The 16,686-nt window shown below is 37.9% G+C and overlaps 1 protein-coding gene across 1 annotated transcript; it reads right to left on the bottom strand.

Annotated features, from left to right (window-relative positions):
- Window positions 1-15,662: 15,662 nt before the first annotated feature.
- On the bottom strand, window positions 15,663-16,293 carry LOC117273907 (uncharacterized). The gene is made up of 2 exons (XM_033653110.2): window positions 15,999-16,293; window positions 15,663-15,920 (listed from the first exon to the last, which is right to left on the bottom strand). Exons 1-2 carry the CDS (start codon window positions 16,197-16,199, stop codon window positions 15,663-15,665), a joined length of 459 nt encoding a protein of 152 aa, XP_033509001.2. The 5' UTR covers window positions 16,200-16,293.
- Window positions 16,294-16,686: the final 393 nt, after the last annotated feature.

The raw sequence follows: 16,686 nt of genomic DNA, 5'->3' as shown, positions 1-16,686 counted from the left end.
ACTAACAGTCTGGCCTCTACCTCTAGTTGCCTGACCCCTGCCTCTGGCTGGCTGAGCAGGTGGTGCAGCAATTGGTGCCGGAACCATGGCACGAGAACTCTGATGCTGTGAGTTGCCCGTTGCCCGAGGGCAAAATCCAGCAATGTGCCTCGGATCACCACAAGTATAACATAACCTCGGCTGCTGTAACTGCTAACCCTGAAACTGACCATGTCGACCAGAGTAACCACCCTGATAACTCTAGAGTGGAGGTGCACTAATAGGAGTTGGTGGTGCACTATAGGCTAGCTGGTCGGAATAATGCATCTGAGGGCCACGACCACCTGAGGCACCGTGGGATTCCTGGAGTGCTGAATTAAACGGCCTGGGAGGATGGCCTCTACCAAAAGTACCCCTGCCTCTAGATGAGGCACCGCTGAACTCACCGAAATGACGAGGTCTCTTGTTAGACCCCTGACTTCCCTGAGCAAGAACCATCTTGACTCGTCTAGCGACATTAGCTGCCGCCTGAAAAGAAATCTCACTCCCAGTCTCCTTAGCCATCTGCAATCTGATAAGCTGAGCAAGTCCATCAATAAACCTCATCACCCTCTCTCTCTCTCGGTGGGAAGCAGAAGAATAGCATGACGGGCCAAATCCACAAACGGGTCTCATACTGAGTAACAGTCATACTGCCTTGCTGGAGACGCTCAAACTGACGGCGACGCTCCTCTCTCAATGTGATAGGCAAAAATTTCTCTAGGAAGAGCTGAGAGAACTGGTCCTAAGTAAGAGCAGGCGACCCGACTGGCCTGGTCAACAAATAATCTATTCACCATTTTTTGGCGGAACCAGTCATTTGGAATGCAGCAAAATCGACCCCATTGGTCTCCACTATACCCATGTTCCGTAGAACCTTGTGACAGCTGTCAAGATACTCTTGGGGATCCTCTGAAGTAGCACTACTGAAGTGAACTAGGAAGAGCTTGGTAAGCCTGTCCAATCTCCACAAGGCCTCAGAGGACATAGCTAACCCATCACCGGTCTGTGGCGCAACTGTTACATCCCGTACTTTAATACAATGATGAGTCGTAGTAATCCATATGAGCTTGAAGGGATTAAGGCCATTCATGAGGTTATAGAGGATTTGTGACTATGTTATTGTAAGACTCCGTAAGTTTAACAACCTTGATACCGTTAGATACATTGTGATATGGTATTTATTTTGAGTGGAACATTTTTTGAAAAATATAATTTTATATAGTTATTAATATTACTACTTCCGAATATGCTTTAAATTATACACATAATATGAGAAAATTTATGAGATTTTCTTTATTGTAAAGATAGAAATTATTTTCCTACAAGAAAAGAAGGTTATCTTTTTACCGTTTTGAGAATTAAGCGCACAAAAATTTGTACTCTTTTTATGAGATTAGAAAAATTAGAAGTTAATAAAATATATGTGTATTTTTACATGGATGTTTTAATGAAGTATTAGTGTATGTATGATTGATTAGTGGTGGAGATAATTATGATTAAGTGGATAAGGATCTTTGTTGGGGCTGCCACTTGGCATTAAGCTAAGCCAAAGTGGCACCAATATGAATGATGAGTCATAAGACACAACATGCCTTGTTTACACGTAAAATGTTCCTTGGAATTTGGTTTCTTTAGTGGTAATATAACTTGGAAAATTAGACTAGCCACATTATGGCATAACTTGGAGATTTAGTGGTAATGTAACTTGGTTTGGATGATGAGTTATGGCATGCTTGCCACTTTAGAATTAGACCAGCAAGTTGGATGCCAAGTTAGCTAATGGATGGAATTCTCATTCTTAAAGCTTCAGCAAAGCTAATGTTGCAATAGCAACGAAATTTATTCAAAAATTTCATACGAAGTCTACCTAATGTTATCGCAACGTGAGATTTTGATTCTAAGGGAGTACGGTATAATCTTTCTCAAGAATATCATACGGATTTCTCCATACTTTGATCCGTCGTTACATATTGTCGCAATTGATATGTGTTAGATGGATTGTCAAGAGAATTGGCTCAGGTATGTTAAGGCTAATCCTTCCTTATTTTGGTATGATCTTTTGACGGCCCATATGTATTCATGTTTTAAGAACGATGGTTCATTGATACAACGCTTGCCCACTTATAGTTATACATTATGAGTTGTGTTCATGTTGGCCCATGATAGTTACAAAATAAAAATAAGTTAAATAGTGGTTCGCTCGGGCCAGTACGGCACTGGGTGCCAACCACGCCTCCGTAAGTTTGGGGCGTGACAGCAACAACCGGCTGAACTACTCCGACTGGATGAGCTGCTGGAGCCTGGTACTGGGGAGCTATCTTCTCCGGAGCGGGAGTAGTGGGAGTCTGGACCCCTCCTCCAGCCTGAGAGACAGTTGGTTCCATGGGAAATGCGCCAGTCTGGGCCACACTCTCCATAAGGGCCACCAAACGGACTAAAGCGTCCTGAAGTACTGGGGTGGCAATGAACCCCTCCGGAACCTGAGCTGGTCCGGAAGGAACAGTCTGGGCTGGAACCTCCTCGTCAAGATATATCTGAGGCTCTACTGCTGGGGTTGCTGCTCGGGCTCTGGGCTGAGCCCTGCCCCTGCCTCGGCCTCTGGCACGGTCTCGGCCTCTGTCCCTCATAGGAGCTGCCACTGGGGGCTCTGTCTGCTGCTCAGCTGAGGAGGCAGTATGTGTTCTTGCCATCTACGAGAGAATAAGAGTAGAAGAGTCCAATCAGTATTGAGGAAACAAAATCGCACGACAGAGAATAATATAAGTGAAATTTGTTCCTAAACATCATAGCCTCTTGAAGATAAGCACAAACATCTCTGTACCGATCCTCCAGATTCTACTAAGCTTGTTCGTGAATCATGAGACCTAGGCAACCTAGTGCTCTGATACCAACTTGTCACGACCCGAAATTCCCACCGTCGGGACTGTGATGGCGCCTAACATTTCACTTGCTAGGCAGGCCAATGTTAGAGAATCATTAAACTAATCCTTATTCCATTCAGTAAATAATAGTCTGAGAGAAATACAACTTTACTACAAGTAATAGTCTAAGAGAAATACAACTGTTTGAATGAAAGAAACAGTAAAACAAAAAAGATAGACGGGGACTTCAAGGTCTGTGAATGCCGACATATCTACCTTGAGTCTCCGAATAGCAGGTCCAACAGCAAAAATCTCGATCAACCCGAGCCGGTACAAAAATCTGCACAGAAAGTGCAGAGTGCAGTATTAGTACAACCGACCCCATGTACTGGTAAGTGTCGAACCTAACCTCGACGAAGTAGTGACGAGGCTAAGGCAAGGCACCTACAAATCAACCTGTACAATTTAACAGTGTATATACAACAAACAACAACAACAACAACAACAACAACAACAACCCAGTATAATCCCACTAGTGGGGTCTGGGGAGGGTAGTGTGTACGCAGACCTTACCCCTACCATGAGGTAGAGAGGCTGTTTACAATAGACCCTCGACATCCTTCCCTCCAAGAACTTCCCACCTTGCTCTTGGGGTGAATCGAACTCACAACCTCTTGGTTGGAAGTGGAGGGTTCTTACCATCAGAGCAACCCTTGTACATACAGTGTTTATACAAATAACAATAATGAAGAGCTAGGCAGGAAATATCAGGAGGGGAGAACATGCCGGGGGAAATACGAGATAAAGAACTACAATAGAATGATAGCTGGAACAACCAATATACTGTGAATCAACAGGAACGGCGAATGCAGTAAAGGAAAAATGCACGGCATCACCCTTCATGCTTTTACTCTCAATCTCACCATAAAATCAATAGAAACGATACGACATCACCCTTCGTGCATTAACTCTCATATCATGGCACGACATCACCCTTCGTGCATTAACACTCACAATATGACACGACATCACCCTTCGTGCTTTTACACTCATAATATGGCACGGCATCACCCTTCGTGCATTATCACTCTCCCTTACCATAATGCAATGAATAAATAACAATAGGGAGATAGAATAATAAGTACAAGTCTTACTTCAACATTTGGTTCCACTATATTAATTTCAACTTCAAAATAAATACTCAATTATCACCAGAAGATCCGTAAACATGATAAGAATGATTAATTTAACAACATTAATCTAAACACATAGCAATTAGGCATGGGAAAGAGACAATATAAGAAAAACAGGAGAAACAGGGAAAACAGGTAAATTAGCGGCGCATAAGTACTCGTCACCTCACATATACGCCGCTCACATGAATTTCACATAGCAAATAGTCTGAGGTTCCTAATTCCCTCAAGTAGCGGTTAACCATGACACTTACCTCGCTCCGAAGGCCACTTAATACTCAATCACAGCTTTTCCTCTAGAATCCACCTCCAAACCACTCATATCTATTCAAAAACGACTCAATAATATCAAATATTGCTAAAGGAATCAATTACATTGCATAAATTTAGATTTCCCAAATTTTCCTCCAAAAAGTCAAAAATCGACCCCGGGCCCGCTTGGTCAAAACTCGAGGTTCGGACCAAAAGCCATTTACCCATTCACCCTCGAGCCCGAATATATAATTGGTTTGGAATCCGGCCTCAATTTGAGGTCTAAATCCCCAAATTTTGAAATCCTTAGTTTTTACCATAAACCCTCAATTCTACCATAAAAACTCTAGATTTTAGGTTGATAATTCATGAAATGTAATGGGTAATTAAAGAAAATAGTTTAGAATATTTTACCAACACTTTGGGGAAGAAATTATCTCTTGAAAATCGCCTCTAGCCCGTTTGGTTCTTGAAAATGTGAAATAATGACTAAGTCCCGTTTTTGATTCTGTTTTAAGTGCTGGGCGAGAGTGTTCATCGCGATTGCGTGAACACTGTCGCGTTCGCGAAGAGTAGCCTCTTAAGGACTTACGCGATCACGGGAGGCTTTACGCGTTCGCAAAGGTTTAGCCCGCCTTACCTTTGCGTTCGCAAGACAGGGCTCGCGTTCGCATAGAGTTTCCCAGGTCCCCTGCCCAGCCTAGCTAAAGCTATGCGTTCGCGTTAGACGGGTCGCGTTTGCGTAGAGCAACTCCCCCCCAATGCTCTGCATTCGCGACCATGGTCTCGCGTTCGCGTAGAGTAAAATCCTCCCCAGCCCAGGTTCCCCTTCACGATCGCGAGAGTGACTACGCGATCGCAAAGCACAACATATCAGATACCAGATACAACATAGACACACCAGATTTTCTAAGTCTAAAACATCCCGTAGCCTATCCGAAACTCACCCGAGCCCTCGAGGCTCCAAACCAAACATGCACACAAGTCTAAAAATATCATACAGACTTGCTCGCCAGATCAAATCGCCAAAATAACACCTAGAACTATGAATTTAGCACCAAATCAAATAAAATTCTCAAGAAAGCTTTAAAATTTCTATCTTCACAACCGGATGTCCGAATCACGTCAAACCAACTCCGTTTCTCACCAAATTTCACAGATAAGTCATAAATATTATATTGGACATATACCGGGCTCCGAAACTAAAATACGGACCCGATATCAACAAGGCCAAACATCAACCAATTCTTAAAACAATTAAATTTTTAGACTTTTAATTTTCATCAAAAATTCATAACTCGAGCTAGGGACCTCCGAATTCGATTCCGGGCATACGCCCAGGTCCCATAATTTGATACGGACCCACCTGGACTGTCAAAATACGGATCCGGACCCGTTTACCAAAAATGTTGATCGAAGTCAACTCAACTGAAGTTTTAAGGCAAAAATTCTTATTTTTATCAGTTTTTAACATATAAGCCTTCCGGGCCAATACTCGGACTGCGCACGCAAATTGATAAGGGTAAAAAAAAAGAGATTTTTAAGGTTTAAGAGCGCAGTATCGAGTTCAAAATTATAAGATGACCTTTTGGGTCATCATAGATTTACTACAAGTAAAAGTCTGAAAGAAATGCAAATGTTTGAATGAAAGAAACAATAAAGAAAAAAAAAATAGAAAAGATAGACGGGGACTTCAAGGTCTGCGAACGCCAACAGATCTACCTTGAGTCTCCGATGAACCAATCCGAGTTGCTATGCCTCTCGATCAGCTTGGACTAATACCAAAATCTGCACAGGAAGTGTAGAGTGCAGTATTAGTACAACCGACAACATGTACTGGTAAGTGTCGAGCCTAACCTCGACGAAGTAGTGACGAGGCTATGACAAGACACCTTCATAACAAACCTGTGCAATTTAACAGTATATGTACAAATAATAGCTAAACATGTACTATTGGGAGGGGGAACATGCTGAGGGGAATACGAGATATGGAACTACAACAGAATGGTAACTTGAACAGGCAATATACTATGAACTAATAAGAACAAGTAAACACAGTAAAGGAAAAATGCACGGCATCACCCTTCGTGCTTTTACCCTCAACCTCACCATAAAATCAATAGAAACGGCACGACATCACCCTTCGCGCATCAACTCTCATAACATGGCACGCCATCACCCTTCGTGCGTTAACACTCACAATATGGCACGAAATCACCCTTCGTGCATTAACACTCACAATATAGCACGACATCACCCTTCGTGCATTAACGCTCACAATATGGCACGACATCACCCTTCGTGCATTAACACTCACAATATAGCACGATATCCCCCTTCGTGCATTAACACTCTCCCTTACCATAATGCAATGAACAAATAATAACAGGGAGATAGAATAACAAGTACAAGCCTTACCTCAACATTTGGTTCCACAATATCAACCTCAACTTCGGAATTAATACTTAATTATCACCAGAAGATCCGTAAACATGATAAGAACGATCAATTTAATAATACTAGTCTAAACATGGATAATATGAACAAAGAAAGCTATAATTGCAAGAAACCAAGCCCTGCCCGCATGCTTTAACGCAACTACAATGCATAAGTACTCGTCACCTCACCTATACGTTGTTCCCCAACATTTAAACATGTAGCAAATAGACAAAACAAGTCCTATTCCCTCAAGTCAAGGTTAACCATGACACTTACCTCGCTCCGAAGACCAAACTCAAAGCTCGACCAAGACTTTTCCTTTCAAACAAGCCTTCGAACCAATAGAATCTAGCAATTTACCAACCAAACGATTCAAATTAAGCATTAGGAACAACCCACGATTGTAAAGAATTCAATTTAGGCCATTATTGAAAAAGTCAACAAAAGTCAACACCCGGGCTTGCTTGGTCCAAACCCGAAATTCGGATCAAAACCCGATTACCCATTCACCCCGAGCCCGGTTATGTGATTTATTTTGGTATCCGACCTCAATTTGAGGTCTAAATCCCCAATTTACCTAATCCCTAATTTCTACCCGAAAACCCCCAATTCCGCCATAAAAACTCTAGATTTTATGTTAAAAGCTTGTGAAATGTAATGAAATATTGAAAGGAAGTAGGTTAGAATCACTTACCAATGATTTGGGGAAGAAAGGGTCTTGGAAAAATCGCCTCTAGGGTTCTAGGTTTTGAAAATTTGATGAATGAGAGAAAAATCCCGTCTAACTTAAGTTTTACACAACTGCAGATGTCGCAAATGCGACCAGGGGTTCGCAATTGCGAACCCCGCAAATGCGAGAAATGCTTCGCAAATGCGAAGCTCTCCCATCTCTGCTGCCTTCGCAAATGTGAACTGGATGTTCGCAAATGCGGACTCCGAGGATCGCAATTGCGACCCAAAACTTCTCAAATGCGAAGGTCCACCCCCCAGCCCACTGCTCGCAAATGCGAAGTCTGCAGATCTGATACACCAACTATGATTTTCTAAGTTCAAACCACTCCATAGCCTATCCGAAACTCACCCGAACCCTTGGAGCTCTAAACCAACTATGCGCACAAGTCTAAAAATATTATATGAACTTGCTCGCGCGATCAAATTACCAAAATAACACCTAGAACTATGAATCAGACACCAAAATCAAATAACATTTTCAAGAAACTTTAGAATTGCTATATTAACAATCGGACGTCCGTATCACGTCAAACCAACTCCGTTTCTCACCAAATTTGATAGATAAGTCATAAATATAGTATTGGACCTATATTGGGTTCCAGAACCAAAATACGGACCCGATATCCAAAAAGTCAAACATCGGTCAAACATTTCAAAATCATTAAGCCTTTAACTTTCAAATTTCAACAAAGTCCGATAACTCGGGCTAAGGACTTCCGAATTCGATTCCGGGCATACGCCAAAGTCCCAAATTACGATACGGACCCACCGGAACCGTCAAAACATAAATCCGGGTCCGTTTGCTCAAAACGTTGACCGAAGTCAACTCAAATGAATTTCGAAGGCAAACATTCTTATTTTTATCAGTTTTTAACATATAAGCCTTCCGGAAAAATACCCAGACTGTGCACGTAAATCTAGGAAGGCAAAAAAGGGTTTTGAGACCTCGAAACACAAAATTAGGTTCTCAAACCTAAGATGACCTATCGGGTCATCACATTTCTACTATAATAGATTCAAATTCAAAAGGAGTAACTAATTATTAATTATAAATAATGCATAATTTAATTTTATTAAAATTTAAATTAAAAAAGAAACTAACTATTACATAACCTAACTAACTTTGTCCTAAAATTGCGAAGTGACTTTTTATTATATTGCCACTTGGCTTACTATGGTGTCTTTGCCTCTCCTATTATATATAGATAGATTGCCTCTACTATTATATATAGATTTTCAATATAAAGTTTGAATTTTTGTAATTTTTTACTATGTTGCTTGTAATTATTTCAAATTCTAATTAGACTTTTATTCTATATTAAATTCAAATTCAAAAAGAGTAATTAACTATTAATAATAAATAATGCATAATTTAATTTTATAAATTTAATTAAAAAAAGAGACTAATTATTACCTAACTTAACTAACTTTATCCTAAAATTGACAAGTAACTTTTTATTATGTTGCCACTTGGCATACTATGGTGTCTTTACCTCGCATATTATATAAAGATAGATAGATTATATGGAATAAGACATTAGACTTTTCTTCTAGTTTTTATTTTCAATATAAACTTTTGATTTTTATATTTTTTCCTTGATTGCTTGTAATTATTTCAAATTAAAATTAGACCTTTCTTCTATAATAGATTCAAATTCAAAAGGAGTAACTAATTATTAATTATAAATAATGCATAATTTAATTTTATTAAAATTTAAATTCAAAAAGAAACGAACTATTACCTAACCTAACTAACTTTGTTCGAAAATTGCGAAGTGTCTTTTTATTATGTTGCCACTTGGCTTACTATGGTGTCTTTTCCTCTCCTATTATATATAGACAGATTTTTATTTTCAATATAAACTTTTGATTTTTATATTTTTTACTTTGTTGCTTGTTATTATTTCAAATTAAAATTAGACCTTTCTACTATAATAGATTCAAATTCAAAAGGAGTAACTGATTATTAATTATAAATAATGCATAATTTATTTTTATTAAAATTTAAATTCAAAAAGAAACTAACTATTACCTGACCTAACTAACTTTGTCCTAAAATTGCGAAATGACTTTTGATTATGTTGCCACTTGGCTTACTATGGTGTCATTGCCTCTCCTATTATATATAGATAGATTTTTATTTTCAATATAAACTTTTGATTTTTATATTTTTTTACTATGTTGCTTGTAATTATTTCAAATTAAAATTATACCTTTATTCTATAATAGATTCAAATTCAAAAGGAGTAACTAATTATTAATTATAAATAATGCATAATTTAATTTTATTAAAATTTAAATTCAAAAAAAAACTAACTATTACCTTACCTAACTAACTTTGTCCTAAAATTGCGAAGTGACTTTTTATTATGTTGCCACTTGGCTTACTATGGTGTATTTTTCTCTCCTATTATATATAGATAGATTATATGGAATAAGAAATTAGACTTTTCTTCTATTTTATTTTTAATATAAAGTTTTACTTTTTATATATTTTTTACTATGTTGCTTGTAATTATTTCAAATTCAAATTAAACTTTTCATCTATATTAAATTTAAATTCAAAAAGAGTAACTAACTATTAATAATAAATAATGCATAATTTAATTTTATTAAAATTTAATTTCAAAAACAAACTAATTATTACCTAACTACTAGAAATTACGCCAGTCCCGGCCCAATTCCCACTATAGGCCATGATGGCGCCCAACGTCACCGCTAGGCAAGCCAATGGTGAACTATCCATTTAATTGTTCATTTTAATAGTTTTAAATTCATTGATTTTATTTAATAACGAAACAAATAGTAGGTGATCGTAGTAATGTAAAGAATAAACTAAACATCAGAGTAAAGTAGTGAATTAAATAATCAAAAAATATGAACATCTACTAGAATTTTCCAAAATACGGTGTTACAAGTGCACAAGCATCTAGTAGAATATATAAAACTCCATACAACTACTGTCTGAAACAAGATAGACAGAAATAATAAATATAGTAAGAGGAGGCTCCGGGTGCTGCAGAATGGAGGATAGAAAGCAACTCACCACTAGACCTCCGGGTAATGCGGATGCACGTCTGGACGAACACCAGATGTACCTGCCTCAGAAACTACACAATTTGTGCAGAAGTGTAGCGTGAGTATGTAAATAACATGTACCCACTAAGTATCTAGTCTAACCTCGAAAAAGTACTGACGAGGGGTCGACATCGACACTTACTAGTGGTCAATATCATAATGTGCAAGAATTATAAATATGCATGAAATACAACAGCAATAATGGAATACGAGGCAATGATTAAATGATTCTTTAACAAAATAACAAATTAAAAGTCCCCAAATATCACATACTAATCTCAACAAGTAAGGGCCAACACGTACTTATAATTTCTCAAGTCATGAAGGATATATCGAGTATAATCGATCTACTAGCGACAGGACGCACGAGTTATGCCGAGGTTGTACGATGCGATCTATAACAATTGTGTACATACACTACCGGGTCGTACGACCCGATCCATGGATGCATCACATTATATATAAATATTGCCGAGGCGTTCGACCTGATTCACAAGAATAGAAAAACTCTTCGGACTACGAATTTTGTGTTTACAACCTAAGGTAAGCCCATAAAGGAATATGAATTTTCCATCAATAATCAATCATTCCGCTAAATCTCTAAGTAATGAAGTTTGGTCTAACATAATCTTTAATCAAATTTTACTTATTAATACAAATAATTAAAATAACAAGTTGAGTTCAGGTCCCTTTCTTCTACGCGAATGCTAGAGGGCCTTCGCGAACGTGTAGGCCTCGAGCCTCAAATCTCCGTGAACGTGACTGCCTTATTGCAAATGCGAAGAACAAATCACTCCACTGCCCAAATCCTTCATCGCAAACGCGTGAGGACCTTCGCGTTCGTGAAGAAGGAAACTAGAAGCAGCAATGCAACCGTTTTGGACTTAGCTCAAGGCAGTCCGAATAACACCTGGGCCACCCAGGACCCCATCCAACTGCACCAACAAGTCCATATACATAATATGGACCTGCTCAAACCCTTGGAATGTATAAAACAACATCGAAACCAAGAATCACACCCCAAAACCAAATTGAATCAACTTATGAACTTCATACTTTTCAACTAGCTCCGAACGCGTTGAATCATACTTTGACAACTCAGAATGGCACCAAATTTTGTCTACAAGTCATAAATTACCATACGGACCTATTCCCAGGCTGGAAATCCCAAACGGGCTTTGATAACACCAAAGTCTACTCCAAATCAAATTTAAAGAACTAAAAAACCTTCAATGTGCCAACTTTCAATATTAAGCGCTGAAACGCTCCCGCATCACCCGAAACCCGATCCGAATACATGCCCAAGTCCAAATTCATCATACAAATCTATTGGGACCATCAAATCCCAGTTTTGAAGTCGTTAACCAAAATTGTTGACTCAAGTCAAACTTGGCCATCTTAGGCCACTATTAAGAAATTAAGTGTACCGATTTCAACCCGAACCCTTCCAAACCTAAACTAACCATCCCCGCAAGTCATAAAATATTAAAAGCACATACAGGGAGTCTTAATTAGGAGAATAGGGATCTAGAAAGCAAAAAAAAAACCGGCCGGATCATTACAACGCCTATGGCAACCCTTCCAAAACCGTGGCAATAGATACACTAACCGTCCCTGTAGAGCTAATGGGATGGATTAGGACGCGTTCTAGGATTCAGCATTACAATAGGTCAATTAGAACGGTTTTTTGTAACGGTTTCAAAATCGTCTCCATATAGGGATATTGTAACAATTATGGAACTACTACCATTGTTCCATCTATGGGAACAATTTTCTGTTCTTATGGGACGGTTATAAACCGTTGTGGTACAAATATACTAGCAATTTTTTAAGTCTATTGCAATGGTTTTTATGATATATTGCAATGATTTTTGTGATATATTGGCACAATTATCAGTATCTTATTGCAACATATGTTGCAACATATTGGACCCTTTGATTCTTAGCTTAAAAGCCTAAGTTGTTTATATTGACCAATGGTTGAATTTTATAAAAACAACCCCGAAATAGTATTTTGATGGCTCCGATAGCTTTCGTATCGTGATTTTAGACTTGTCCGCATGCCCGAAAACGAATTCGGAAGTCCGTAGGTTGATTTGTGTTGTTTTTCCAAAATTTGGCAATTTGAAGTTGAAAAGTTTAACCATAGGTTGACTTTTAGCTATCGCGTTCGGAATTTGATTTTGGGACTTAGAATAGGCCCGTTATGATATTTAGAACTTGTCTGCAAAATTTGGTATCATTTGGAGTTGAATTTATAGGATTCAGACTCTTAGTTGCATTTCTAGAAGTTCTCGAAATTTTCTTTGAAATTCATGTGTTTTGGTGTCCAATTCATAGTTCTAGATGTTATTTTTGTGGTTTGATCACCCGAGTGAGTTCTTATGATGTTTGTAGACTTGTGTGGATTTTTGGTTTGGAGCCCCGAGAGCTCGGATGAGTTTCAGACACGATTCAGAATGGTTTGAACTGAAAATGGAATTGCTGGTGTGCTGATGCTCAGTTATCGCAATTGCGAGCATTAGGATCACAACTGTGAAGGTGACAGGGGGTGGTCAGATGTCGTAAATATGACTTCCCCTTCGCATTTGCGAAGTCAGCAGGCGTGAGGGCTAGTTCGTAATTGCGATCACTTGGTCGCATTTGCGATATTCGCCAGCTTCGCAATTGCTAAGCCTTTGTCGCAATGGCAACTTTTGTTGAGGATGTAATGCGACCCTGATTCGCAATTGCGAGGGTTCATAAATGCAAATCCTGTGTCACAAATACGAACCTTGTGTCGCAAATGCGACATCTGCAGCTGGTCATAAGGGCTGGGAAGTCAGGATTTCACCTCATTTCTCATATTTTAGAACCCTAGACTCGGTAGGAGGCGATTTAGAAAAGGAATTTTCATCTACAAACATTGGTAAGTGATTCTAATCAATTTCCAACTATATTTCATCAATATATCTTAGATTTAACATCAAAATCATGTGAATCAAAGTGAAACTTTGTCAAGTTTTTGAAAAATATGAATTTGAGTTTTGAGAGTCGATTTGGACTTGAATTTTGAAACTAATCACATATATGAACTGGTGGGGTTATGGTAGTCGGAATCTACCCTTGGACCCAAGATTTGACCGGACAGGCCCCAGATTGACTTTTGTTGACTTCTTGGGAAAAGTGTAAAGATCATAGCTTTATCTATTGTAATTATTTTCTCTTCCATTGTTTGATGATATTAATGCAATTTTGGTTAGATTTAAGCCGCGTGGAGGCGAATTTTAGGGGAAAGCAATTTTCGAGGGTTGAGTTGGCCTAGTTAAGATAAGTATCTTTCCTAACTTTGTGCGAGGGAACTACCCCTTTGGAATTGTTTTGGTTGTGCTAATTGTGTTATGTGAAAGCCGTGTACGCAATGTGACGAGTGGGTACACGTGCTATATTTGGTATTTGACTAGTTTAGGCTATGTAGACTCTTATCATGCTTTAATTTGAATTGTCTTAACATGTTATATCTTTTATTGTAAATCCACCATTTCATGTGCTAATATACCCTTACATGCTTTATTGGACATTGTTAACACATTGTTTTACCTCTTACTTGCTAATTTGCTCTTTTATGCTTTAGTTGAAGTTATTGCCTTCCTGTGTTTTACTACATCTTTAAATTGTTGAAATACTTGTAATTGAAGTTGTTATTTCGTGAATTATCTTTTTGTTGAGTTATTGGTGTTGAAGTTGAGAAAGTCGTCATCCCTTTGAGGCGAAATTGTTAATTGTTGAGATATCTTTCTTGTTGAGCTATTCACTCTTATTGTGTTATTGTTGAGCTATTCACTCTTGTTTTTGTTATTGTTGAGATTCTTTTACACATTGCGGTTGAGCCTTGGGCTATTTATTATGGAAACATTGATATTGTTGATTCTTTTGGCAAGTTGTGGCATATGGGCACTTGTGATGCGAGTTGTGATTATGTTGTGATATTGATACGCATGCGGTGGTATAAGGCTTGGGGTTGATATGCATGCGGTGAGATAAGGTGGGCTTACGTGTGTTGCTAGTAGGGGAACTACTTGAAGCAACGCGATGTGATAAGGTAGGCTAAAACGCGGGTAGCTATTTCGGGAAAAATGATTTTTAAAACTAAATGTAAGGCTCCCACATTGATATAAGGAAAGATTGTGATTAAAATTTTGAAAAGGGAATACGAGGCGGTACCTCGATTGTGATTCTTGTTGTATACGAGGCGGTACCTCATTTGTGATTTTTGTTGTTTATCTCATGTTGTAGAGAGTTAATGGCGGAACACTTCTTTTTACTTTTATTCTTCCTTGTCTTAGCAGTTTTGTCCACATTTGACTATTGTGGTTCTCTTTAATTGCTTTCGTTATGTTATCTCTATGCTTACAATTCGGTCATTAGTATATGTTATTAACTTGTTTCATATCATTCATTCCTCCGCCTTCTATTAATTCTCGTTATTATGTTTTCATTCTGTCTATTATGTCCTAGGTGTCTTGGCCTGGCCTCGTCACTACTCTACCGAGGTTAGGCTTGATACTTACTGGGTACAGCTGTGGTGCACTCATACTACACTTCTGCACATCTTTTTGTGCAGATCCAGGTACGTCTGCTCGTGCTGGACGTTAATGATTGACTGTTAGCTGCTTTTCGGAGACTTCAAGGTATACCTGCTCGGCGTCCGCATACCTCTGAGTCACCTTCCCTTATCTTTCATTTCTATTGTATTTCTCATTCAGACAATGTTGTAGTAAACATTCTAGATTATTCTGTAGAGCTTATGACTCAGTTCCACTGGTCTTGGGAGAATTATTGTTAAGATCTTATTTTGGGAGTTTATATGAGTTTATCAGCCTTGTTTTAGTATTCCTGTTGATTATTTCTGTTAAGTTATTATTAAATGTTAGGCTTACCTAGTCTTAGAGATTAGGTGCCATCAAGGCATCCTAAGGTAGGCAATTGGGGTCGTGACAGAAGCAGAGAAAGAAGAAAAAAAACAACAATGGCCAACAAAAACTGGAGGAAACATCTCGAGAAAGAAAGAAGGAGAAGAAGAAGAAGAAGAAGAAGAATAAGAACTTTAAGAAGAAGAAGAAGAAGAAGAAGAAGAAGAAGAAAGAAAGAAATATACATACCAGAGTTTTTTAGAGTTCCAATATTTAAGGAGTTCCTTAAACTGAGAAGCTGGAACATCTTCAGGGATATGGAGCATTCGAGTTTCATCATTGACATAAGCGTCAAAGTGATCTTTTTTCAATCTATTCTTGTGCTTTCTCCTGGCAACTTGGACTGTTTCCAAAGTCCATTTTTTTCCATCTTCAGGAATATCATATTTATCCTACAATTGGTGTTAAATCTGTTAATGCATAAATATGAAAGATTTTCAACCAAAAATTAAAAATTAAAAACTTCAAACCTTGGTATATTCCCATATATCCTCTTTCGTGTCAATCTTCCTCCAATCCAAAATATCAAGAGGACATATAGTCGCATTCCTTGCCAATGTGCTGAGGAAGCTTCCAAGCTCTAGCACAACTGCTTCACTAGGACCAACATGTTGATTGCAGTTGTTAAGTAAAATCAGTTTACGCTCCTGCCGTCCATGTACATTTTTCATCTTTGTTCTACCTCTTTTTCTTGTTTGAACAGAAGGTCCTACAGCTATATGAACCAAAGAAAATCACCAAATTACTATTGTTGATACATTATTTATAACTGAAATAGGATGTAAACTTTTTTAGATAAAATATATAGTTCTTACCTTGTTCATCACATTGTTCATTTGCGATAGGGGTTGTAGAATCCAATTAAACTTGTTCCTCTACTACTTGTTGTTGATACCCAATTTTGCTCTCATATTTTATAAAGTACTTCATATACTTCTAAAATATCATTTTGAACTATTACCCAATTTATAGGGGTCATATAAGTAATTTCTACAAATTTTCAAAGCTTTTAAATTGATTTCTTGCATTTTTAATTATTCAATATTTACTAATTATTTCTCAAATTATTTTGAGTAATTTAAATTGATTATTTATACCCACAAGAATATTTTATAATATTTTACTTCATTTTTATATAATTATATTTGCATTTTTATA

Source organism: Nicotiana tomentosiformis, chromosome 11 (assembly GCF_000390325.3).
Source record: "Nicotiana tomentosiformis chromosome 11, ASM39032v3, whole genome shotgun sequence".
Taxonomy (NCBI): domain Eukaryota; kingdom Viridiplantae; phylum Streptophyta; class Magnoliopsida; order Solanales; family Solanaceae; genus Nicotiana; species Nicotiana tomentosiformis.
This window is presented reverse-complemented; position numbering and strand designations above follow the sequence as displayed.